Source organism: Cibotium barometz, chromosome 12 (genome assembly GCF_041138505.1).
Source record: "Cibotium barometz isolate CiBa-2024 chromosome 12, ASM4113850v1, whole genome shotgun sequence".
Taxonomy (NCBI): Eukaryota; Viridiplantae; Streptophyta; class Polypodiopsida; order Cyatheales; family Cibotiaceae; genus Cibotium; species Cibotium barometz.
Window position 1 is genome coordinate 15,739,181 of NC_141057.1, and position 27,522 is coordinate 15,766,702.

General features: G+C 40.1%; 1 protein-coding gene across 2 annotated transcripts; it reads right to left on the bottom strand.

Moving 5' to 3' along the window:
- Positions 1-4,362: 4,362 nt before the first annotated feature.
- On the bottom strand, positions 4,363-7,742 carry LOC147633120 (serine/arginine-rich splicing factor RSZ21-like). 2 transcript variants are annotated; one of them, XM_086806124.1, is made up of 5 exons: positions 7,535-7,742; positions 6,337-6,425; positions 5,864-6,104; positions 5,599-5,760; positions 4,363-5,509 (listed from the first exon to the last, which is right to left on the bottom strand). In XM_086806124.1, the coding sequence occupies exons 1-5, from the start codon at positions 7,621-7,623 to the stop codon at positions 5,467-5,469; spliced, it is 624 nt and encodes a 207-aa protein (XP_086662250.1). In that variant the 5' UTR covers positions 7,624-7,742; the 3' UTR covers positions 4,363-5,466. The 2 variants fall into 2 exon arrangements, with proteins under 2 accessions (XP_086662250.1, XP_086662249.1); XM_086806123.1 differs by having other exon boundaries at positions 5,599-5,763; positions 7,535-7,740.
- Positions 7,743-27,522: the final 19,780 nt, after the last annotated feature.

Here is a 27,522-nt window from a genome sequence, read left to right on the forward strand (position 1 = left end):
AAGTTGATTTCCATGTCAAATGCTTACAATTGGTCCCATTAACTTATGTCCCTCTTGCTCTTACTAGGTGTAATCTCGCCCATATGTACAAGTTACATGAAAACTTAATGTTCAATGTTCATCTTGCTCCCATGCTAGCAGAGAATAATTTAATCCCACAAATACTTCCCCATTGCCTCCTCCATACCAAGTGTATTCCTTTAGCAAGATTTGAGTCAATATTTGAGTTTCCATCTGAGACTTATATCTCTTTTCGATCATTCCCTCCTTTTTTATCATTTCCTCCTCCTCCATACCAAGATTTGAGTCAACATTTGAGTTTCCATCCTAATACTTATATCTTACAACTATTTTTTCCTACCTTTAACTAATTATAGAATATATTAAAGTCAATCCACGAGTTAACACTATGATTTTACTAGGTTTTTTTTGTGATGGGAATATTATTGAGAAGAAATGGAATAGATGTGAATGAGAAAATATTAGTGATATGTTTAATTATAGTGTTTGTGGTGGGAATATTATCAAGAAGAAATGGAAGTGATTGAGAAATTATTGGTGATATATATTATTATTGTGATAGCTCTAATAAATAGGGAGGTGATGATGGGAAAAATACTAGTCAAGCTAGCTACGTTTGAAATAAGATGTGGTGATATGGAAGGCATATTCCCAAGTGTCATATTAGACCCCTCTCTATTACTTCTTTATGTTCTTTCAACCACTTTAATTGAAGTTCTTTTCGATCCTTGCCTTAATTTTATAGTTTAAACATTTGTGGTTTATTAAATGCTACAAATCTTCATCTGACCAATTATTGGAAGTCGCATCATTTTGTACTGCTACTCCCACCCATGAAATGAATGTGAAGTTTGAATCTGTGGATGTGTGTCTCTACACCTCTTGTACTTTTGGTTCTCGTTCTATATCACTTTCTATTAAATTTTAGTTCTTTAATTGATTATTCAAAAGTCTACTTTGTAGCTATGTTCCACCCTTTTGCATATTAGACATTTTCCCTACATGTTACAGCAAACTACAAGTTTTGGAAAAGGAATGTAATGGTAGTTGATATCTACCACAACTAGATCTACAAAGTAAAACCCTAGGCATCCATGTATAGTGTGAACTTTATTCTAACGGCTCCATTTTTAATTGGTAGATTGTTGAAAGTCACAAGTACTATGATGGGTATTTTCAAAATGGCATTTCTTCAATATCCTTTTATAATAAAGCAAAAGGCTATTGCTAGTTTTTGGATTTTTCCTTCACACTGTCTTCCATCATTGAGTCTCACAAGATCTTCTCTTCTTCTTGGTGGTTCACATCCCCTTTTGTTTTTCCTAGTGTATTTTATCCAACAATCATCTCTACAAATATATTTATTTCACATATTGAGTGTCAGCATGAAATGGTAATAAATACTTTTCTAATTTGAACACACCCCCTAGGATCACACTGAGTATGGTTGCCAATTGAGAGATCCCTTTATCCATTACTTTAATCCTATGTATTGCACCATCATTATGTTCACAAGCTATTAAATTCATGGTTTAACTCCATTGAACTATTTCCATTGTTCACTTTTAAAAATCTTTCCTTATTGCAACCATTGTTCAATAGTCCATTCTAATATAGTGTATCCTCCTTACTCCTTTTGTATAACTGATTTGATTCTTCTTTATACCAAGCACATATGGAGATATGGCTTCAATTTCTTGACTCCTACTTTAAGTGGTACAGCTATTGGTTTTATTTCCCAATATTCCCTTTTTCAAGTGGTGAAGTAGATTTTACCAAACAACAATTTGTCAACCAAATTCCGATGTTCGATTGATTGCAAACTATGTTGTAAGAATTCATTCTAGTCATCGTATATAATAAAAATTTCATGTTGGTCATTTTTCTTCTTCAAATTCAAACTTTCAATTCAATATTTTTCTCTAAAAAGATTCTAAAAGATTTTCATGTTGTTATCATGTTACCTTCATGCTTACCTCCCAATATAAGTGAAACTCATACATCTAAGCCAAAAGAATGCCAATAAAGTTGGTAACTTTGCAAAATAATTGCCCTCATCATTTAGTAAATTATATGCAAGTTAGACTACTCCCTTAAGTATTTAGTAAATTATATGCAAGTTAGACTACTACCTTAAGTACTTAGCCTTTTTTGTGCAACGAATTGCAATGACAAAAACAAGGCTCTGTGTAAATATGAATGTGATGAACTTAAGTAAATCTAGCCATCAAAAATTAGTCAAATTTAATCAACCAATACATAAGCACAAAATGAAGGAATTTCTACCTTATTCTCTAGATTCACGAAACATAAATTACATATGCTCAATGAAAATGTACTAAATCAAAGAAACTAAATGTGTCAAAATCAAATGATAATTACAATGACAATAAATAAATAAAACCTTTATGGCATTAAGCTTGAATATTGAACACTAAAGACGGAATTGATTAGAATGATTGATTATAAGTACATACGGATTCCTTGATTGAATCTATGCACACATACATGAATGATTACATCAATGAAACAAATATAATGCCCTACTATGGAAGATGATCAAGATGATTAATTGAAGTTTAGAAAGATTTGCTTCATTGAATTTGTGTGCACTAACATGTGCGAATAGAAAGCAAACTTCCCCAACACAAATTACTAGCTACTAGCTTCATAGAGAGGTCAAATTTGCTTGTACTCGTCATGATTTTGCCCCAAGGATTCCTACACATCCCAAAAAAGCTGGCATTCCCCAATTTGTTGGTCTTCCAAGAGGGTATTAGATCCATATCTACCCTAACAGCACCTAAATTTCTAACCCTTCTAGAAAACTGTCTTTAGTTCTATGTGTTATGATCCAAGCCTCATTTACAATATATTGTTCTCCCAAGACCACGATCAATGCACTCACATGTTCATATTGGCTCCAACCTTCATTGTAATGAAACCCCTCCTCTATCATCTCTCAGAATGTTAGACCTAGTCCTACTCAATTACTCTCTTCTATATGCTCCCTTATTGATGGCAAGTGAGAAAGAAAACTTTCTTACCGAAAACTTTCTTACCAAACCGTGATATAATCAATGAGTACATGTAGAGTCCATCGCACAAACGAACATATGTTGTAACTTTCAAAAGCAACCAAAATCAAAATTATCTCAGATAGCCTCTATTAAATCTATCTCAAATAACCTCTATTAAATCTACTTGATTCAATAAATCTTTTTTAATGAAGTCAAAACTCTACTTGAGTTTACTAAATTAGGCCTCGTTATTTTGCAAGAATAACACGATGATAATATAGTAACAATTCACAATAACACAGACCTTTCAAAAAAATGATTACTTTGTTGAGTATGTCATTACATAATCCTAGAGGCTTCCAACAAAATAACTTTTGCATTAAATTTTAACATAGGTTAACAATAATGATCATCTCAAACGAGAGGTGACTCTTTAATGATGCCCAACTCACATCAACACATAAAATGGCATGGTACTACCTTGTTACTCGTGAACCCATAGGTGTGTTTGTAAAAGGGTATGCGGGACCCCCATGTAATAAAAATCACCCAACTTTTCAAAAAAAAATGGCATGTCAGCATATACCAACAATAGTGTGGAAAAGTACATGCACAAAAAATAGCAAGAGGAAAGTTGACATGAGTTGTGATACCGACAAAAACTAACACATTCCTCCATAGTAATGGAACCAGATCTAAGTCCATGGAAAACCATCAGACACCATCATAGACATATACTAGTGACCAATCGAAGGGGTTTTAACTTAACACCCCGATTACCCACCCAAGTTGTAGACTAGACCTAAGTCAAGCACTCAGTGTGCATACTATAGGAATCCACACCTCCACCCCAGTCACCCACCCAAGTTCTGGGCTAGACCTAAGTCAAGCACTCAGTGTGCATACTGTAGGAATCCACTGTCACAAGTTCAGCCAGAGACTGGTCATTGCATTCTCGTGGGAATCATCCCAAGATACATTGTCACTGCCCACTTACAATAATATTAGCAACTTATGTACATGGCAAGCCAAAGGACTAGCCAGGACCTGATTATCTTAAACAAACTGCCTTCATGTATGAATCACATTCTCACTACCTACTCAGTAGGTTTTCCACACCCAAATTGCAGTCTATGAGTACCCTTTGTCACATTTTACACACTCCATTAATATCTTTCAGAACCCTTCACCCTAGTCAAGGGGCCAAAATTATGGTGCTCTATGAAAATGACGACCCAAACACAGAAGAGAACCCCCTTCAAGAAAGGCTGCCACAAGCGCATAAAAGTCCAGAGAAAAGCAGCCATAGAACAAAGGCAAAGAGGACAAAAAGAAGTAAAATACAAATAGGAAGATGATGTGTCGACCTTACCTCCAGAAGGGAGTAAAGGCCCACCAAAGAAAACAGTAAAGATCCACCAAACAACCAAAGTACAATTTTTACAACCATGAAGAGACCTTCTGAGAGACCTTGAGCAAGCCTTATAAACAGTCACTAGGGTGTACAGATCCATTTAGGGTCGAGCTTGAGGGTTGACACAGGTACATCATGCCTTTTTCTATTTTAAAAAAACAAGTAATACACAACACCACTCATTCAGAAACAGACAAGAAGACGCCTAATCCTTCCAAGGAAGAAACAACCTGAGATGAGGAATACTAGGACGTGTAGACAGTGGTCAGAAGAGAGAACGCAGAGGGGTTGTGTATATCATCACCACACGAGACGAGACGTTCGCGAAAATGCAGGGATTCCTCCATCTTGTCTTTCAACATGGAGGAGCAGAGCAGCCTCAAGAGACTTCTTCTGAGGAGATCAGGACATCTATCAACAGTTTGCGAAGGATGAAGGCAGCAGATTTTGTAGCAGAATAGAAGTTCCCTTCTACGAACAATGGTGGTGATGCAGACCAGGATGGCGATGCAGTTTAAAACCATTTTAGAAGCAGAATTTCCAAGCAGCAGAAGAATACAGTGGCGGCGGCAAGTGCAGAAGCCTTGCCGTACTGATCCATAGCAGAAGCACACCTCAAAACACAGCACAAAAATCCTAGGTGAGCTTGAGCTTGTTAGGGACCAAAACAGTCTGTAACATTAAAATCTAAACCAAAACATAATAAAGTAGAGATCTTTAGGTTAAAGTTCCAAAATCCAGACACACAGGGCAGAAACTTATCCATCATCAGGCAGATGAAGCTTCAATATTCCGCCTTCTGCTGATGAAGAAGGCCAAAACTGGATGCAGTCCAAAGGTATATGCAGACAAACTTAGCACTTTGATGTAGCCAGTACTCCAGAGAGCTAAAGCTGGATCCAAACACAGTCGACTGCCAGCAAAGCTTTACTAGCAGGTAGTGTGCCTGACAAAGTTAACACATAATCAGTGTCTTTCTACATAACGCAATCCAGCTTGAAAGCCCCCCCATCAAGGACTGACACTTCTCTCATAGCGGCGCTCTCTTGGACTCCTGCAAGAAGACATGCAAGCAATAAGCCATTTTTATACGGAGGTGCTACTGGTTGCCCGTACAGAACTAGAGCCGCGAGAATTGCATACCCATTGGCAGGAGGGGATTCTTTAAAATTCTGTCGCCGCGGGGGAGGTGACTGGCTCAAGCTTCGTTCTCTCTGAGGAGAATAGCTTGGCCTCGCTCGTGCAGGAGACCGGCTCCTCTTAGATCCGTAGGCACCAGGGCTCCTACCACGTGGGCTGTGAGCACTACTGAACCAGCCACAACATCAGTAAAAATACAGAGCTTAGCACCCAATCCCAGAGGGGGCCACATATAATACACAGCTTAACACCCAAACTTAAAAAGCACCTGCGCCCATAGCTTGGGCTCCGCCTGTAGCGAGGGCTGCGACTTCGAGCCCGATCCCCACTGCCGAGACCTCCAGGTCCAACACGTAACCGACATTCCCTCGCAAAATGCCCAGCTTCTCCACATTCGTAGCATTTCATATCATCCCCTCCACGACCACCGCCGCCACCACGAGGAGCGCCAGCGCCGCCGCCGCCGCCGCCTGAGCTGCGTGAAAGCTCCACTCGCCAGCCATTTTTCCCTGCATATCATCAAACATAGACGACAACACAGAAGATTATAGAAAATACAGAGTGAATGAAAGAAATGGAAGGAAGGTTTTGACAAAAGTCCACAAAGAAACCCTCTTTCCTCCTCCATCTAATGCCGTCTCACATAAGAAAGAGCATACTGTGTATGCCATAGTTCAATACCCCCAAAAGCAAGTTGCATGTAAACACCACATAGAGTAGCATAACCTAGAATACGCTCACCATTTAAGCCTCGAATGGCATCGCTGGCATCTCTTCGATCCTCGAACTCCACAAAGGCAAATCCAGGAGGTTTGCGTGCCACCCACACACTGCATATTCAACATTTTTGCCGTCACATTTCATAATGCAAACATACACTAGTCAGTAACTTGAGACCATCATAACTCAACTTAAAAATCTGTCTTTATGACACCCACAACTCTGCCTTTGCATACCTGCTACATAATGATTTACCGCTACAAAAAAGCTAAGCGCAGCATGCAGTAACCCATACAAGCAGGCTTTGGAGTGGGTGTTGTTTTGTATGCTGTGGAAGAAGCTCAAAACCCACAAATTTTTTCTTCGTAGCAGCCAACGAGGTCTCAAACGTGATACAGGAAAAAAAAAGATAAACTCATTCATTGGTGAAGATTCAGAAAGATGCAAGAAGCACGCTTCAGCTCATTAAGTACGAGCCCTATCAGGTAGGAGAGCACCCGAGTAGAGGTTACCCAGCTTCCCGGCCAATCATCTCTTACAACCATTGGGCTTGTTGGGACCCTTACACCCATGGGGGGTGGGCGATCTGATCCGGTATCGTGGTGTCGTATGCTTGTAACTTTGGACTTTTGCTGACTGCACACTGTGCCATTTCACAGTGACTTGAGCAAGGTATGGCTACTTAAAATGAAGTTAATGCCCCTAAAAGGAAAGGTGGAATCTGGCCGGCATTCAGGAAAGTGGTGCCTAAGCTCATCCTAGACCCGACTGATGTCTAAAAACTACCACCTAATCTTAACTATTAATAATAGTGTAATTTTGGAAAAACAAAAAGCCTTTTCAGTTGACTGAGATCTCAAGCAGAACAGCCTAGCTTTGTGGTAAGGGTTTGCGACGAGGAGTATCTGGTCTGTTTATGGCCCGGATTGTACCGCCTTTGCACCGGAGACCAAGCCACCTTTGGGTGGGCACTCAATTTGCGACTACAGAAGGATCTACTCTGGGGGAAAGAGCGGCAGGGAGGTTGGTTTGGGCGTTGGTTGGTCGGCCTCCCTCTAAGCCCTGATCTAAATCTGGCTGTACAACAAAAGTCTATTCTCCCTTCTAACCAAGCTCAGAGAAACAAACAAACAAACAAAAAAATGGCATGAAAAGAGAGAGGAAGACCTGCACAGAAACCGAAAGACAAAAAGGTAGGGAGGAAGTTGAGCGAGTGTACCTGCGCAGAACGCCATACATTCTAAACTCGTCCTCGAGGTCCCGCTCGGTGGCCCGGGGGTCCACGTTTCCCACATAGATGCGCGACATGGCGATGGCGATCTCTCTCTCTCTCTCTGTCTCTCTCTGCAAATATAATCTCCGGGTGAAGCTCGCAAAAGATCAAAACATCTGCCTCCCGTAGGGCTTCTGCTTCCGTTTCATACACTCTTGATTTTAGGGCTCTTTCACACCTGCTTGTTTTGCCAGCAAGTTGCTTTTTTTCTTCTTTTTTTCCGGAAAAGGGACTTCTATTAAGTATGAAAAAAGGGACTTCTATTAAGTATGAAAAAATCTTACAAAACGGGAGATTTCAGACCAAGCAAGGGGGAAATCTCCCTTGTGCTGCCAGCAATCCTGCTCAACACTTCTCTCCAAGAGCCATCTATCCTGAATGGAGTAGAAGACTAGTATATCATCCTCACCCAAAGTGGGGAGGTACATGACCTGAATAGATACCCCTATTCCTGAGAATACCCCAAACCATAAGTGATGAGGCCCTTCCACGAAGTTCCCTGTGATCAAATGGTTAGTTATGGCTACATTCACCTACATAATCCTCTAACTAGTGCCTCTCAAGTGATGGGTGCAAAGCATTCTTTCATCCTTCGTGAGACACATGAGCCTTTTCTAATCCAACACTGAGGGGAGAAGAGTCACCCACGCAGCCCATTGGATATGCGTGGCTGCTCCAAGAGGTCTACCAAATTCATCCAAGATCACACAATGGGTTGCATGTTAGCCTCCTCAATTGGAGGAATATGAACCAAGAAGCTCCTCATGCAATCCCAGGTTTTGAATAAGCCGACGAAGCTAATCAATGCATCCCTTATGAAACACCCAACATGAGCAGTCGCTAGCAGCACTTGGTTAGCTACCAAGGTTTTAGAGGCCAAATCAAGCTTCTTGCTACTCTGATGCTAAAGGTTGCCTTTAATGCTCATAAGCACAAGGGCAAACTGTTGTGCAGGAAAGATGTCAATGCCAACCTGATAGCCAAGATATCTCATAGTGCATCCTCTCTCAATCCAGGTAAACCCCACATCCAAACCCCAATTTGTCTGCAGAGAGTCACTAATCCAAAATCCTACTGATTTGTGCCAATTAATGGAGGCGCCTTTTGCCAACACATCTCCAAAGCAGTGCAGAAAGCACAGAGGCAAGCCTCCAAAGCCTCCAAAAACATAGCAGTATCATCTGCTATCTCTGAGTCCAGTAACTCCTCCTCTGTTCGAAGAGGCAACTTGAGGCCGGAGACCCTTGAGGTAGCTCTGAGAAACCTGCTCATAGCCTCTACTATTAAAAGGTAGAGTAGTGGAGCTAAGGGACATCCCTGCCTCACATAGCGGGAGATCTGAAAGCGTTCACCGTGCCCCTCACAAGCTAAAATTGTGTTGTGGGCCTCCCAATACATACATGAGACCCCTCTGATCCACTCCTGGCAGAAACCCATCTGTGCCATCGTGCCTTCCAAGAAGTCCCAATCCAAGCTTTTTCAAAGTCTAGGAAGAGAATGGCAATGGGGTTGTTGACTAGATTTGGCCCACTCCACAGCTTCCCATAATGAAAAGATGTTATCAAAGATACTCCTTCCTTGGAAACCATTCTGTGTATCATGAATAACTCTTTGAAGAATAGGCCGAAGCCTCATGCTAACTACCTTTGCTGAAATTTTGTAAGCAGAACCAAGCAAAGTAATGGGCCTCCACTGTCTAATATTGGTATTATCTCCACCTTTTGGGACAAGGTGGATAAGACCCTCTGTGTAAAAGGGGGCATCATACTAGAACACCACATCTCCTATAGAGCAGTAGTAACATCATCACCAATGTAATCCCAAAACTGCAAGAATAAGGAAGAAGATAGTATCATCCCTTGGGCATTTACCTTTCGAGAGGACGTGCAAAGCATATCTCAGCTCATCCTTCAAAAAGGGGGCATCTACACATCATGTGTAAATAAGCATGGGCATGTTCTCCCAAACCTGGAGAGGACTAGCCAACACTACCATTTTGTTGCTTTGGCCAAGAAAGAAGGGGCTCTAGACAAGTAGCGAGCTATTAGATGCAAGTTCCTTTTTTTTTTGGTTTGAGTTCTCGCCAATAGAGAGCTTTTGACGTACCTATTTCCTTAGTAGGAGCCTACAATGAGTAAAACGAGAAAATCAATCAATTAATAGATGTAACTTCTAAGTAAATTCAAATGTTGGCAAAAGGTAATTTGAGTTAGTTTTTTTAAAAGGTTGTGGTGGAAACAAAATTAAACGTTGCAAGTTTTGGTAGAGGCTCTTGTGAAGGTTGATGAAGATGCATAGAGAATGGGAACACAATACACCATTGCCATTCCCTATAAAACTTAGAGCCTGCAAACCACACCAATTGGTTGCATGTCTCTCTGTCTCAGGTTATACTAGTGTCACTCTCTCTTCGCTTTGGCCCAATAGCCTACTATGCACTCTTGAGCAAGATCACGTTTCTCACTCTCTCTCAAGTTAACCGACGTCACTTTCTTTTCACTTTGGCCCTGTAGCATACTATGCACTCTTAAACGAGATCATGAACTGTGATAAAAAGATCTCTATCCTCTCGACATAGTTTTCAATCGTGCAAGATGATACATGTAGGGCCTTGCTCATTTACCTCTCTATTTGTAGGGGAGAAAATATTGTCCATCATTCTTGGTCTACATCCCTCTCCGTAGCCCTAAAGTTTCTCCTTTCCCCAAGGTTGCAATAGCTTCCATTGGGTAAGGGTAAGGGGGTTACAAACCAAGGTTTGTACCAAGTTTTAGGAGATTAAAAAGATTTGAAACAACCACTCATGAGAAAGGCCACCAAGGATGAAATCTCCTCTCTCTCTCTCTCTCTCTCTCTCTCTCTCTCTCTCTCTCTCTCTCTCTCACACACACACACACACACACATACACATGTTCTATTCCCACTCTTAGATGAGTGAGCATGAGAGTCGTGAGACAAAGAAACATATGATTGATGTATCATTGTTTTTTTCCTTATTAGTGCCAAAGTGGGAAAATACATTCTCACTTTTGAGAATGCATGTTCATAAGTCTAATAGAGACTAAAAAATATTTTAAAAAACAATTGAATCTAGAATATCTAGGCCCATCTCTTGACTTGTGTTAGGAGGGGTGTGCTCTAAGGTGATCCACCCTTACATGTACATGAGGTCGGGAAGGATTTTCAGACCCAATACCACACATGAGGAGAGTGCCTCGAACAATGCTGAATCAAGAGCACCTTCTCAAGAGGAATCTCTGCACACTTCACAATCCCTCTGAGACCTCATAGGAGCCAAACAACCCTAGTGGCTAAGCATTCGAGCAATACCAAGGACACTAGCTTAGGTGAGGCTAATTATGGGGAACCCATCCCTTCAAAGACACGTATGGAATAAGAAATTGGAGTGCTACCTAACTCCCCTCCTATTGTGTGAGAGAAAGAAATAGCTTTTATGTGAAGCTCAAATTTTAGGCACATCCACCCGATATCTTACTTAGCTTGTCCACCCACTATAGCTAGCACGATTCAAGCCACAAGTTCACGCTCAAAAGTTTGATCCTTTAACCAAATGGGCTACATGGTTGTTGGGAATAGAAGCCCCTTTCAATTCTGGCTTATTTTGGGAATGTTGGAGAAGGTCCTTCTCTCCTTTCTTAATACTATTCATTGAGTCATAAAATCGGCTAGCTTTAGCCACACACAAAAACTGTGTAGGGATCATTTACCTAATTTGAAGAAATGGAAAAGCAAATAACTCAAAAGCCCTACACTACAAAATTCCCTACCACCACCAGCCACCCTATCAAGCCTCGCTAAAAGTGGGCCAAAAACAGGTACCCCACCCTTGCCAGATGAAGAGGGCTCTTTAAAAAATGTCGAAGAAAGAAGAAAAAAGAGTCGAGGAAAGCAGTAAGAAGGAAAGCATAAAAAAGAGTTGAGGAAAGTAGTAAAAGAAGGAGCAAAAAAGAGTCAAGAAAAGTAGTAAAAAGAGTCGAGGAAAGCAATAAAGAAAAGAAACAGAAGGATGGAGAGTCACTCCTAGTCTTTCTTTCTTTATGTGATCTTTGTACTAACTTATTAACTCTTTTTGTTTTGCCTAACAACTTTAACTAGAATAAAAATAAAATAAAATATATTTAAATCATTACAGAGCCATGTCCTTCACAATACAACTCACTCTATGTTGGTAGGCCCAAAGCACAAGCTTGGTCTCCACACATATTACATAAAGACGTGGTTCAATTTACTGACACTTTTTGGCCTTATTCATAGTAAAGGTTGGAATACACAAAAGATAATGGTGAATTCTTGAGTCAATGCCAATCCAAAAATTGATGTAGATTTTCATGTTAATAATGAAGTAAAATATGTTGAGCGCATTTTTTTGGCGAGCAATTTCCAACGAGCGAATCTTCCTTTTTTGGCGAGTGCTTTTTTCCTCTCTCTCTCTCTCTACTCTCTTCGTAGTATGTATCTCTCTCCCTCACTCACATTCTCTCCTCTCCATACACAAACCCTACACTCCCTCTCTCTCTCTTGTCCCACTCTATCTCTCTCACTCCCTAATTTACACTCTCCCTCTCCCCCTCTCTCCAATATCTCTCTATACACCACCTCTCTCTCCCCCTCACTTATTATTCCATACCCTTAGAACAAAATGTCAGTACAACATCCTTGCAACAGAAAGTGGACAAATGGAAAAATAAATTAGTGAAGAAAGTGTAGCATTCTATTCTATCCATTAATCACACATAATGTTTAAAGTGTTGCAATCCCTTCCATCCATATTAATAAAAAGTCATGTCATTATATACAAAAAAGGTCTTAATGCCCTAAGTGGACAAGGACATTAGCCATTGAAGTTTTGGAATCCCTTTGCATCCATATTGTTCACAAGCCAAGTTCAAAAAATCAAAAAAAGGTCAGCCTAATACAAATGTTTGTACTTGCTTACACTCTAGGCCAACTCCGGGTATATCTTGTGTCTATTCAGAGCCTTAGCGACATCCCTTTCAGTCAACATTGGTTGATGAATAAATATATTCTCATTTTGGCTAAGACCGAGAACCCTCAGGTACACAAAGTATAGGTGCTTGGCGTGAATCTTTTGGGTGTGAACTCACGTTTCATGAAGTTGCAGAGTTTTTTTTTTCGCGCGGTTCTCGAGGACATGAACCTTTTGGGCATGAACTCAGGTTCCGTGAAGTTGTAGAAAATGGTTCACATCGTGAACTTTTTTTTTGCGTACGCGGTTCCCGAGGACGTGAACCTTTTGGGCGTGAACTCAGGTTCCGTGTGAAGTTGCAGAAAATGATTCACGTCATGAACTTTTTTTTTTGTGGAGTCTAGTGGGAAATACTAATTTTTCTTTTTGGGGAGAATATTTTTTTAATTTAAAATGGAAGTGATATGGGCATTTTCCCAAAAAGGTAAGTGGGAATCAAAAAAGTCAACCTTTTAAATGACACCCCTTACATATCATACACCATACGGGCCATACACTTAGAAAAAACCCCACGCTTTGCATTGATATTGAGCCTATTATATAGGTAGATACATCCAATCATAAGCAAGTACAAGTGGCTTCCCTTATCTTCTAGAGGTTTCTAGCAATGGTTCCCATGCTACACATCACGATTCTTAACACCCCCCTTGAAGTGTAGTCAGATCTTTTGCCAAGTTCTACTATCATCGAGAGTATGGTATTTTCCCCCCCCTGAGCCCCCTATCATGCATCTTACGGCATGTGCAAGACTATCAGGATGTGGGTCTACTAACCACATCTTATAATATAGGGAAGGTCATTACATTTTATGCGAATACTCCTCCCATTTTTTGATTAATGTAATCTTATCCTCTTTTGAAGTGGCTTCCTCTTTTCAATCCTTCCCATGAAATCTGGACAAGTGCATGTTGGATGGCCTTTGATATGTATATCATAAACACCAACTTCTATGCCTTTCCCAAAAGTTTCTATAGCGAAAACCTCATGTTGTTTAGACTCAATCACCATTTCTTGTGTTACCCTTGCTTTCATTTTGAGAGCTCTTTTGATTCTTATTGCTGCTTGCTCTGAGATGTTAGTTCTGCATCTCATGTGTCGCCCCTCTTGAGATGTGACATTTGCTGCTGTTGTTTCCTTCTTTTGAATCCCCTGGCTCACTCCTTGTATTGTAGAGGAGGATATCTTTCCTTCCACTTTTTTCATTTGCAAATTGAAACCTGTAAGAAGCAATGCATCGACCTCATCTTTTGAGAGTTTGGTACCCTCTACCCCCACAAGCCAAACTGAAGGAACTTTGTGTGGAGGATGATCAATGTTCTTATCAATGGCCCATGTGTGCATTACATATGTGTTGTAAAACCACATCATCTGACTAGTCGTCCCAGCCACATGAGACCTTATTGAAAAAACGAGGGAGCAGGTGCCCCCTTTGCACATCCTACAATAGTTCGCCCACATTTTCCCATCCTTCTTAAATGCCCTGGATATATGACCCTACTATTTTTTGGAGTCCTCCTAATTGCCCATAAGGTTTGATGTATTAGTGCTTCCACCACACTAGTAGATATGAATTCACTGCCCACACTTGTCTTTTCATCTAAGAAATGAATCTTTCTAGGTCTTCCAATTGATTTTCTATCTCGAATATGCACATTGAACTCTAGCCTATGGCTTGCATCATCTTCCACATCAATTACTACAGAAGATTGCCTTTTACGCCTTGTTGACTCTTGATCACCACTTAAAGGAATTGGTGCCTTGTACATGGGAGTACTTGCAGTGCTCCTTTTCATAGTCCGTATGACCTGTGTTGGACTAGGAGTGGTAGAATTTGCCCTTTCAACAAGCTTCTCAAGACTAGGCCCTGCTCCAATGTGTTTGCCAAGGTTGTAAGAATTCTGTTTTGCACTTTGCAAGAGGGCATTGGTCATGTCTGTAACACAAGTATCATATAATGATATTCTTTGCTTGAAACCCTCCCCAGCTAGCTAACTTCCATGCTTGGATTTTGATAAGTTTGAGCGTGGTGTGCATGCTTGATCACTACTCTTCTCTACCTGCAATAATTTCTCAAATAATTACCTGCAATAACTACTCTTCTCTACCTACTCTTTTCTACCTGCAATAATTACTCAAATAAGCCAATGCCAATAATTTCTCTGCAGGTTATGTTTCCAAAAACCCAAACTTAACAAGAGCTAGGGGTAGTAGTCATACAGAAATCATTATATTACCCCAATGGGCAATACGAATTTCCCACCAGCTAAACCATACGTCCATAGCAGGTATGTTTGATCACTCACATTGCCACTTCGCCACCATTGTCGGAAGACACGAGCTTGCGCTTGTGCTACTATTTTTGTCATTGTCGTTCGCCATTGCTCACACATGTTCTTATGTACACCTTGGACTGCTTTCACGACATCATTTGTGGTATAAAGGTTGAGGCTTTGTGCCTAGTGGAACAAGCATGACCGTTCTCGACCCTTCATCTCTAGCCCTTCATTGTATACTTCTCTTATGGCATTCCAATTTGCTTGGGCCTCATCTGCATGAACGAAAAAAAATTGACCTTCTCAAATCCGTGTCACCAGAGGTCCAAGCTTACTTATTATTTTCAACTAGAGGTCCAAGCTCCTCCAACACATCGCTAAACTCCTTTTCTCCAAGCTGCTCTACATGGCCCCCTTCCCTTACCAATGATGTCAAAACCAATTCTTTGGCTACACACATTTGCACCCTTATTGGACCGGCATTCCTATCAACATTAACCACTTTTTCCACCATTCCTCTTGTATTGTCCAATAATTTCTTCGATGTTCCTGCCTACACAGTGTGTGAATGATTGCCCATGTGTATCATTATAACTGAGTGAGGGTCTCATCACTAGGCATGACATATGACACGTAACAACCACATGATCCCTTGCATGTAGCTGGCTTCTTGCAAATAGTGGCAAATGATCTTCCCATTATGTATGGCTGGGAGGCCCACTATGCAAGTCCTCTTCATGCATCCTTTGAAACAACTATCATTGCTAATGCCAATGTTTAAATACCAGGGACAAGTTGTATTTGGGCACTCCATTATGCCGATACAATGGCTAATCCTACACACTCCTTGAAAGGAAACATTTGAAGTGGCTGGCTTTATCCAAATATGACCATCTAACTTATGGTCCATCCCTGCCATTGTTGAACCAGATCCCTTTATGTTTGGAAACTTGAATATTACATCTCCATCATAAAACCTTGGAAGCTCTTCGACTTGTACAACTCGTTGAATTCGCCACACAAGCTTTGTCAAAGTGTTGTCCTTCTTCATTGTTGTAAGCAAGAAATCCACGGTACTCTTACTACTGTGACAAGAAAGTGATCTTGTCTGAGGAACCTCTATCCGTTAAGGGAACTGCATCACAAACTGTAAGGGACTTTCAAGATCCACAAACACCCGAGTACACATGGGTGTATGACATTCTGAAGTGAATGTCACCTCATACAAGAGAGAAAGTGACCCCTTAAGGATATAGAGGTCATTACCCTCCATATCTTGATGTGGAATAAGGCTCACATGCTTTTCCTCATCTTCTTTTTGAATGATGGCATCTAAGGACTTGAACTCCTTGGGATAAGATATTTTAATCAAAAAGTCCTTGCTAACAATACCTTTTCCATTGCACAATGGAACAAACATGTCAGCATCAATAAGTTGGGGGAATAGTAGCTTGGCCTCCATGGAGAGAGAGAGAGAGAGAGAGAGAGAGAGAGAGAGAGAGAGGGCAAGGGAGAGATAATCCAAGAAACTTAAATATTTAAATTAAATAATTTAGGGTTAGGTTTAGGTTTAGGGTTACATTTAGGGACTAAAATGTGTTTAACTATATAATTAATAAATTAATTATTAGGTGGCACAAAAAATAATTGCATCATTATGTATTTATACAACCTACACTTCTCTTCTGTTTATAGATGACTATACAAAGTAAACCAGTCACTTATGTTATTATTAGAACATACTTCAAGGTTGGATATTGTCTAACCTTGAATGCATTTGTGAAGGACTAGTCTCAGGACATGGCTAGCCATCTACAACAAGAAAGGGGGGGATGGTAAGGATTAAATGATTCTATGCATTTAATGTATCTCATGAGTATAAGAAATTAAGAGGCATACACTAGTAATAAGTGAGAAGACAAAATTGATCAAGTTAAATGATCCTCTACACCACTTAGTGTAATAGCGACATAAATGATTTGACGTATACCAAGAGTATAAGAAATCAAGAGGCACACACATCAAGCAAGGAGATGAAACAAATCAAGTTAAATGAGCCTTTTCACTTAGTGTATCCCTAGAATATAGCCAATGAATAATGCAAAAAGGTGTGGGTCAAATAATCCTATGGCCTTGGTGTATCCTAACAAATAAACGTATGAAGACTGATAAGGATAAGATATATTTCTCTCTCTGTCTGTCTCCCCCCTCTCTCTCTAACCTGATCTTGCTACATCTCATGAGAGAGAGAGAGAGAGAGATGGTAGCAAGAGCAGGTTAGAGAGAGAGAGTTCATATAGTGAGAGCATAGAGTAGTCACTTGCATTGACCTATGTCTATGCCAATTTTTGGTCCTCTAATATGGAGGCACACACTAATAAAAAGGAGATGAAATTGGTCAGATTAAATGAGCTTGTACATGCTTGGTATATCCCAAGAAATGGGTACATAAATAATGAAGATGTATATTACAAGAAAGGGGTCTAAACAATGAGGGATAAATGATCCTATGTGCTTAGTGTATCCTGATATATATATTATATATATATATATATATATATATATATATATATATACATATATATATAATATCACTAGGGATAAGGGTCAAATGATCCTATAGCTTTTGACATATTCCAATAAAGAGAGAGAAAACAATTTATAGTGGTAAACAACACAAGCCATGCAAAGGACAAGCTTGATATGATGATAAACAGTATGGGGATAGAGAGAGAGAGAGAGAGAGAGAGAGAGAGAGAGAGAGAGAGAGAGATTTCTATTAAATGTCTTCAGAAGGCCATAAATCTATAGGAGATAAAAGTTATGAAGTTGTGTTACAAAATTTGGTATAACAGATGAAATAAAATGAAAAAAAATTGCTACCAAGGACTAGTCTCACAACATGGCTAGCCATCTACAACAATGTTTAAGTTGGTAGAGGGATACTGTGGGTTTATGAAGTGGTAGTTAGATATTCTTCTTTCTAGACTTTTGAGATATGTGTTAAGTGTTTGAGTGTGTAGTAAGGGTTATCAAGGTAGCCAAATTAGATTTTCACCCTTGTAGTAGCCTTGAGCTACAAGCATCTATTTTTTCACCCATCTTTTAATGCCTTACAAAAATTTGGACAATGATTTTTGTGGTGGAGTTACCTACTCTGAGGGAGCTGAGGTTTGGTACCCTTCTTGGAAGAAGCTTGTGAGGAAGCACTGGTGTTTATGAGCAAAGGGATCGAAGTGACATGCAAGTTCAATAGTGACCAAACAATTGACTTTCAAAAGTGTGGTTTCAACCCATAGCATCCCACTGAGAATTGTGGGTTCTCATTGCTAAGGGTGTGGACAAATAATGAAATATTTAAAGGGTGATTTATGCTACGCAAGTAGTACTCAGAGGCATCAATTTATGTGTCTCAGCCATGCATTTCAAAGTAGCTAGAATCATGCAATAGTAGACTTGGAAGTGGACCAGCCAACTATTACATGACGTGAAATACCAAAGCTTCCCATCACCTTTGGTAAATGCCCCTTTTTTGGACTTGAACTGTTGTGCTGCTTCATTTGGCTGAAGCATCTAGGCATCTTGATTACGATAGCATGTGTTATGCATAGTAAATTTAAACAAAAGTTGAGTTTTCATGGATCAAGAGTCTATAATTACCAACCTTTTTGTTGGTTTGCTCAATTTGTGGGTTTTGTATATGCCACATGTGTAGTATGTATATGCCACGTCAGATTGCCAATGATTGACAATTTGACGTGGCACTACAAGCTTCAACGACAAATGACATGGAGATGGCTAAGATCGCAATTGCTGTTAGCAAATATTCATCTTGCACATTAGATAGCCGACCGTCGGTAATCTGACGTGGCAGAAGCAAGATGAGCATGAGGAGGAAGCTTTTGTATTGGGGGTTACCATGTCTCATCCGAAACTTCATTTGGTTGAGAGGAGATCCTTTGGGTTCGGATTACCACTACTGCAGCAAGGGTTTCTTTTGACCGAACAAAATTGACTGGTAAGGTATACCTATCTAAAGGCTTACTCCTACTAAAATGAAGTGGCATAAGTGTTCGGATTACCACTATTGCAGCAAGGGTTTCTTTTGCCCAAACAAAATTGACTGATAAGGTATACTTGTCTAAAGGCTTACTCCTACTAAAATGAACTGGCATAAGTGTTTCATACAAAATAGGAACAATCAGCTTTCAATACAAGAGGTGCAATATTTGGACAAGATTGGACTCTAGCCTTCATGATCATGGCAAGCTATGCTGACTCCTCTTAGTGTTTGATTATCAATCATCCTCAGATTGACTTTTTTCGCTTCTGTTGTTGCTACCCCTCCAGGTTCCTTACCCCAAGTGATAAGTACTTAACAGTGGGTTCTACCAGCACCCCTGCCTGGAAGGTGACTCGTGTGATGTGATTGTTAGCCGTATACATGAAACCAATGGAAGATCAGCTTGGCAAAGAGCAACATGGAACCAGAGCTGTTGTGCTTGGCATTTGAGGCTGATCAATGCAGGCTAGGCTTGCTAAGTCTCCCCATTCGGTAGCTATGCTCTCCCATGGCCACTAACCTGAAGGCACAAGGTCATTTATCGGAGACGAAACGAGATTTTGCATTACTACAGACATCGTGTTGCTCCTACCACGTAGTTGAGCACAGTTAATGCAAATGCACCTAGCTAACTCTAGCCTTGCTACTACTATACCAGAGCCAAGCTCTAGAGCTTGGAAGTGACCTTTTTTTTGGGCCAAAAGCTACAACCAGAGAGCTTGTGTGGAACTTGGAAAAGTAACATTTTTGAGTATAAGCAAGCCAAAAATCAGACAAAGTGAAAGAAATGTTTGTTGTTTGAGGTGGTGAGGTTGATAGGAAGGGGTTGTGGGGTGAGGGTTCACACCGAGGGGGGGCTTGGTAAAGAGGAAGGTGGGCTGCCTGACAAGTTCAAGGTTATATGAGGTAGGAGAACATGGGCTAGCCTAAATTTTTGAGGGGATGGGGGATCGATGAAAGAGAGGCCCAACCGCCACAGGTTCAGTGAGGGAAAGTATATGGAGTTTAATGTAGGGTTTTCATGAAGAGGCTAGTAAGCTTAATTGTACCTGGTGTTGTGTAGAGCCTGGGGGATCCTATGGGGTGGGGGGAAGGTCCTAAGTGATCTTCTAGGACACGGTCTTCCTCATGCATGTCTTCCATAGCCTCTTTCTCCTTTGGGGAATCTTCTTCATCATTAACCTCTTTTTCCATCCTCTAGAAGTGAATCCTTTTGCTACCTTGAGCTCCTCATCTACCTTTGGACATTTGAACATGCTCATCCTTGAAGTGATAGATGAGGTGGTTGAGTTGGATTTGGTTCTAAAACCTATAGTAGAAGAATAGGATTCATTCTTGGGGGTAATTGAGTGCGAGTACTTAGTGCATAGAAAGGATCCATGTGGCTATATTTGTTGCTCACTCACCAACCTATAGCCACCGGAGTGCTTCATAGAAGATGTACTCTTTGGCTAGATAGTCCTTTAGACCTCTTGTCTTTTGCAATTTCAAGTATTATTTGTCCATCAAATTGCGTACATGTGGTGAGGACCTTGCACCAAGAATCCATGTTCAATATGATGGGGTGTGGGGGAAATTTTTTGGTGAGCATTTTCCAGCGAATGGTGAGTGCTTTTTTCTCTCCCTACTCTCTCACTCCCTCACTCTCGCACTCTCTCCCTAGGACCCTATTTCATTCTCTCTCTCGATCTCACTCTTACATCCATGCTCTCCCTCTCTCTTAAAACCCCCGTGTCTTATTTTCTATCTCTTTACACCCCTATGCTAACTCCTTATCTCTTGATGCAACTTAAAATTAATATACAAGGTACAAGATACACCCCTCCCCTCTCTCTCCCCCTCTCTCCATGCATGAAACAATTACAATAGATTATGTCATGCAAATTACAATTGATGATGCAAAATATCAATTTAAACCCTCAATATAAAATAATTACAATAGACAATGTCATGCAAACTACAATTGATGATTCAAAATATCAATATAAACCCTCCATTACTAGAGTCTCATTCATACAATGTCAAAAGAATATGCCATGAGAATCGTAGTTCAAAAGTAGATGCCATGAGAATATAGTTCAAAATAACAAAATAAAACCTCCATTCCTAGAGTCATTCATAAATAACAGAAGAAGATGTTATGAGAATTGTAGTGCAAAATAAAACCTCCATTCCTAGAGTCACAAGTATGTGGAGGGATACTCGAGCTCCTGATTCTGTTATGTGGCCCTTCAGAAGGAAGGGGCTATGATGGTGCTATCCAATTTGGAGGATATGTTAGGATTGGCATAAAACGTGGAGGAACATGGTAAGGAAATGGTGCATTAGATGGCAATGGATAAAATGGAGGTGGCATAGATAAGGAGGGATGTGTATATGACCCAAGACCTTGATTCCATGGTGGCAAAGGTCACAGAGTTGCCATCATAGGTTCCACTTGTGCCCTTTGCAATGCCATCATGTCTTCAAGCCCTCCCAACTCAATTTCATGGCATAGCAAATCATCCTCAATGCTTATACAATGTCGGAGCATCTGCTTGCATGCCTTTGCCATGCTACCTGTCTCTTACAAAGCAATCAAGAACTAGGTCCCCTCCATGGCGAAAGTTCCAAGCAACCACTTTGCAACCACTTGCGAAGTGAAAAAAATTAGATACATTCCCTACCATCTTGAACATGATTTCACAAATTCAAATTATAAAAAAGCTCTTTCTTGTTTCATACCTTACAATAACCACTGGTCTCTCAGTTGGACCTCGTAGAGGCTTACGATCCTTACCCATTATCAAATTGGGTTCTTTCCTGTTGCAGTATTCACACTCTGAAACAGCAATGGAATGTGGCCCAAACCCTTTCCCATCCACTGCATCATTTCCATTCTCTCGGATATATGCTAGGCTATATCTACTTAGTGGATTGCGTACAAACACTCCAATAAGTATAATGGGCACCTACCCCACAATTACAAGTTAGACATTTTTGTTCAAACCATTGATTTATATACTTATATGTAAACGTAGTTTGTGTAGGTCACCTCCTCAGTTCCATCATCAATCTGATGGGGGTAAGCTCCTTGAATCTCTAGATACAGTGTCCGTTGCGGAGAGAGAGATTGTGAGATTTCGTGACCTCAAATGGTTGGAAGATGATTAGGATTGCTTGCTGTAACAAATGTCCCATTATCTTTTAAAAACTCATTGGCTAACACACATATGTTGCAATCACAAGCTCCTTCGTCCAAGCATTCCATCTAGGCACAACGAGATAATCCGGATCCACAATCAATGATGGGAAATACGCCCACACTAAAGAGCATCCCTGAATTGCCACGGCTGACTGAACAATACTTCCATACTTGTTGAGACCCCCAATAAACCTTGCCATATGTGTGGCCCCCTATAAACAATACTTCCATACTTGTTGAGACCCCCAATAAACCTTGCCATATGTGTGGCCCCCAATAAACCTTGCCATATGTGTGGCTCCCCTATAAACAATCATGAAATGTCAAGGTCGATTGTTATCGGTTTCCAGACACAAAGCAATGATCTATTTGTTTGAATAATTGATACACTCACAATGAGCTAGATCCTCCAAGAATTGTGTTGACCACATACACTATGCTTTCTTCTATCACCATATGTCATGGATGAATATCTTAAGATGCTATTTTAAATCAAAATAGAATATTAAAAACCCAAGAAAAGGGCGTTGCATGAAACTTGCAATGATTAAAATATTCTTAGAAAGAGAATGACTTACTAGGTGGAGGACCAGCAGAACTAGCTGTATCCCTATTGGAGTGCGATGCTCGAGATCTTGATTGTCTTTTTATCCAATGCCTAGATTCGAAGTGCACTTCATTTCCCTTCTCTGATGGGCCAAATTTGATGGAGACTCCTCTCTCTCTTCTTCACTGCTTGACACCCCTTGTTGGCCTTTCCCCTTCTTCTTATGAGTTTTTGCCTTTTTTGTTGGAGGTCTCTTACCCTTTTAGAGCTTTTTTGGTGCTTGCTCTTTGCCTTTGCCTTGTGACACACGTGCTTTTGCTTTATCTTTGGAACTTTTACTTCCATGAAGCCCTATGCCAATACTTGTCATATTATATGATGTTAATATGTATTGTTGTAAAGAAATGAATACTACTTCACTTACTTGTCCACAAATCTTTCTCTTCGGGTGGATATGTGTTGTTTTCATATTCCAGGCACCATGGGCTCAATTCCCATTCCTTTGTCTCTATGAGATCTTCAATCCAAATCTCAGGATAAATGCATCTCTTCCACCTCACTAGTGACCCATTCTTTGGTTGGATGGTGGAGGGAAGGGACATCAACTTGCTCTTTAAATGTTAGCCACCACCTATTCGAACATATGTTAGCATAAATATAATGTATACATATTCAAAGTACGAATGTATGTTCGTTTCATATCTATATAAAACTCGTCGTGTGGTTGAGATCATGTGTGGCATAGCATCTGCTAAATAAGAAGGCATAGCATCTACTAAATAAGAAGGCATAGCATCTACTAAATAAGAAGGCTTCATAATAGAAAGTCATGATCCAAACGCATGTGCAAAATGCTTATTTTTGCACTCCTTGAGGTAAGTCAAGAATGGTTTAGCTCCAAGATCCACTGCATCCTCCATGAGCCTTTTGAACCTCTGCAAACTCACACTCAATACCGAGCAATATCTCCAATGTTGTTTGTTTCAAGCAATACCAATAAACATATTTACACAAGAAAGATCGGAATGTATGGTCACTATGACCATAACTTGCATCTATCATTGCTTGTTTTCCACCCGCAATTACTTGTACAATCTTTGCCTTCATGATGTAATTAAAATAAAATTATAAGGGTTGTGTGCAAGAGAGATATATGCATGTTCTTTCAACCTTATGTATTGGACACTTACTTTCTCTTAGGCAAGATTGAGTGTCCCAAAAGTTGTAACTTGTCCATAGTCAATTGTTGGCCTTTCACGTTCCAATCTTGGTATTTGAAAATTACATCAAAGAATCCCTTTCCATTGGTAGGATTGGAAATAGCCGCCATCATGAGATATCCCCTTTTGGTGAAGACCTTTTCTACATCAAATGCATTTGGTATGCCTTCTCCTCTTCTTCTGTACGATCGCCTCCACTAGGCAATTGATGTGTCCTCACGTTTAATGTTGTTTTGAACTCCTCCTATTTCACTCAAGCATGGAAGCTTCATATATTAAGATGTGAGGTTTCAAAAGTAAAGCAATTGCTACAAATAGGCAATAAAAAATAGCATACCTGGGATACAGATTGGCACAACAAGGTCATGGGCACCTTGTACCATCTTGACCTTGGCTTGTGCTTATCACGTGCTGTAATGAGTTCAGCCCATTTTAACTCCTCGTCTGTGAGCTTATCGAGTAAGGTGGTTAGGTTGGCAATCCCAAACCTTTACATTAAAAATACATCATGGGCCATCGTTTAAGGCATATGCACGCATGTCACTATGCTTAAAGTACCTTATACAAGATCAAAGACATGCTACACTATAAAATATATGCAATAAATTTAGGTCAATTCACGAAGTCACTTGTTTAGGTTTGCCAGGTACATTAATAGCTTAGCCTCCTCTTCCTTGGTGAAGGCGATGACATGACAACGAACTAACGGATATCTTTCGGAAAATTTATCCTACTCTACAATCGAAGGTAAGATCAAACCAACATAGGTAATGGAAACAAAAGAGTAAAGCATTGAGATAAGCTGTAGTTACTTTTAAATATTGCATTGGTCCATGCAACCACCCTGTGGTTTCCATCCCATACGATAAGTTTCTTGTTATGAAGGTGTTTCCACCTCTGTGAATCAATCATCTACAAATTACAGAAACACATAACATAATCGTCATGTGTAAAAACCACAAAATAAAATAGCATCAATAAAATAAAGATAAGGAGATATGCATACCGCCACATTGAAACGATGGGACTGATTTGTCAAAAATCCATTAGCCCATTTTGCTTCTCGAGGATTAAATTCCACTGGTTGTTCTCCTGGAAAACTCTGTGACACAATAAATTCACCCTATGTAGGCACATACCCATGTTGATCAAAACTCTCCTCAAGCTCTCTTAGATGATCATCCATGGTCCTTATGCCTGGGTTCACCAAAAGCCTACACAATGGTACCCTTGCTGGAAAGCCTTTCTTCCTTGTCCACAAAATGCTTGGACAACCAATCTTGCAATAGTTCTGTAGTCACCAGCCAAACTCATATGGCAAAGAAGGCATTGTGGCTTTCGGCTTCTTCTTAGCTTTGGGTTCCACACAAGCTTATCAATCAAATTTCATCGGTATCGTGGGGACACTCTACTTTAGATTCCACACCTATTTAGGTGTTTTGTTCTTGGGCTTTTGTTGTTTGGTGGACACACAAGTTGGATCTTTTGGTGTTTTTGGTACCCACACTTGCTTCATTTGGTTTCTTAGTAGGATAGGTTGCTGTGGCCTTTGGTTTATCCTATAGTACCTCCTTGGATTGTGACAAAGTTTCTCCTCCTTTGGTTGGGCTTTTGGCTCCTTGACTTTCGGTTTTAAGGGATTTGGCAAGGGTTGATTGGATTAAATTTATGGACGATTACATTTACCTACTTGTAATATCAATAACTTCTGGAACTTTGTAGAGATTTGTCCTGGCTCTTATTCAGCGAGAGAAGAAAACTCACCATCCATTGTGTTGGCCTGATTGTGGCCATGTCCTCATGGTCCAATCTATGCTATAGTCATGTTTGGAAATCCATCCCCTTCCAAGGATGATCTCTTATGGCATCGTAACCTACGGTCATAATATAAAAACTACCTTCCACCACAGGGTAAGAATTGATGTGGAACTTAAGCTCTTACATCCCTTTACATTCATTATAAAGGCCCAAGACTGGTTGTATTAGAGATTGGGTTGGATCAAGGGTGGGTTTTCCTAATGAGACCCAAGTCTCGTATGACATTAAGTTTCTTCCTACCCTTATATCCAATAAAGCAAGTTTGGCTATGGTTTGTTTGTTCATTCTAGGTAAAGTCTTGTAGGTTTGACCTCTTCCTCCTTGTGATTGTTATGCATTTCAGCCATGTGGATGAGTATAATACCTCTCCTTTGCTTTTCTTTTTTCGCTTGGGCTTTAGCTTCATGTTAGGCTCGTCTCTTCATCTCGGCCTCCTGTTTTCTGTTTCCTTCAGCCTTGTGAATGCCTTGTGAATAGCTTGAAGTTGTTCATAGGACATTGGCCCATAGTATTTTCTAAGTTTACTCCCATTGAGGAATCCTTCCATTTGGACTCCATTAAGCATGTTGCCCCTCCAGTCATGTGAGTTTATAGATCCGAAAGGACCCATCCCTCTCAACTTCAATTTCCTTTTATTTTTCTTGAGGTTATAAAGTAGGACTAGGTCCCCTTCATTGAGCCTATTAGTTTTGATATTAGAATTGAAACACATTTCGATTCTCTTTTTCTCGTCATACATGCCCACCATTGATGTAGCATTGATTCGTTTAGTTTCTCAAGCTATATGAGTCATATTAGATAACTCATTGCCCATCCATTCCATTTGCTTTGCTACCCTCAAGGTTGGGATTATGAATTCAATTGTGAGTATAGGGTGGGGTAAAACATAAGATGCCTCCATGAATATATGTGTAGGTGGGTTGGCGATTATTCCTTCTATATAAATATAAAATTATAAAAAATGGGGCAAATGCTTTCAAAAAATGCCCTAAAATGTCCGAAATTGGTTGAATATTTTTTAAAACCCTTCCAAAATTTGGGCGAATGAATTAAGATACTGAACGATTTTTTTTATTTTTATTTTTGCAAAAAACCCCAAAAAAGTCAATTAGCCAAGACTAGCCCCTATTTTTTTTCCTTGGTATAGGGTCAAGTTTGAAGATTAGATTATACGGCATAGTCCTAGTTGAGGTTTCAAAGGTGGTCCTATAAGCCCATAAAGTGGATGAAAGCTTTTGCTCCCAGTCCATCCTCGATGCCTCTAGTGTCTTTGTAAGCACAATGCATAGGACCTTGTTAGTGCTTTCAACATGTCCGTTCATTTTAGTGGATAGTATGGGGAAGTCTTTCTGTGTACTACCATCATTCCTTGTAAGAGAAACTCCACCAAGTCACTTAAGAAATTGGTCTTTTGTCACTAATTAGCTCCAGAGGACATCCAAATCTAGTGTTGATGTGCTCATAAAAAATGAACTTGGTGATCATTTCTACATCCACTTTTATTGTGGCCTTAACCTCAACCCACTTGGTCACATAGTTAGTACCGAATGATGATGTATCATGCTTGTATGCTTTTAGTAGATGGGCTAATGGGTCCTACAAAGTCTATGTCCCATTTGATGAAAGGTCTTACAAACATGATTAGATGTAATGGCATCCTATCCTTTTGTTGTGGAACGGTGAAGCGTTGGCACTTATCGATCAATGTTTGACATATTCCATTCCATCATCGAAAAAAGTGTGGGCCACCATAGTCTTATATATAGGACTTTTCTTGATGTGATGTCTTCTCTGAAGTGTCGGTGACTCCCACACGAGCTT

Bases quoted from the DNA above. Each gene is read 5' to 3' on its own strand.
- LOC147633120 (XM_086806123.1), bottom strand. From the start codon at position 7,623: ATGTCGCGCATCTATGTGGGAAACGTGGACCCCCGGGCCACCGAGCGG. The intron at 6,426-7,534 runs GTACACTCGCTC...TTGAATATGCAG, and splicing joins ATGTATGGCGTTCTGCGCAG to TGTGTGGGTGGCACGCAAAC. The intron at 5,764-5,863 runs GTGCTTTTTAAG...TGGCTGGTTCAG, and splicing joins AGCCCAAGCTATGGGCGCAG to TAGTGCTCACAGCCCACGTG.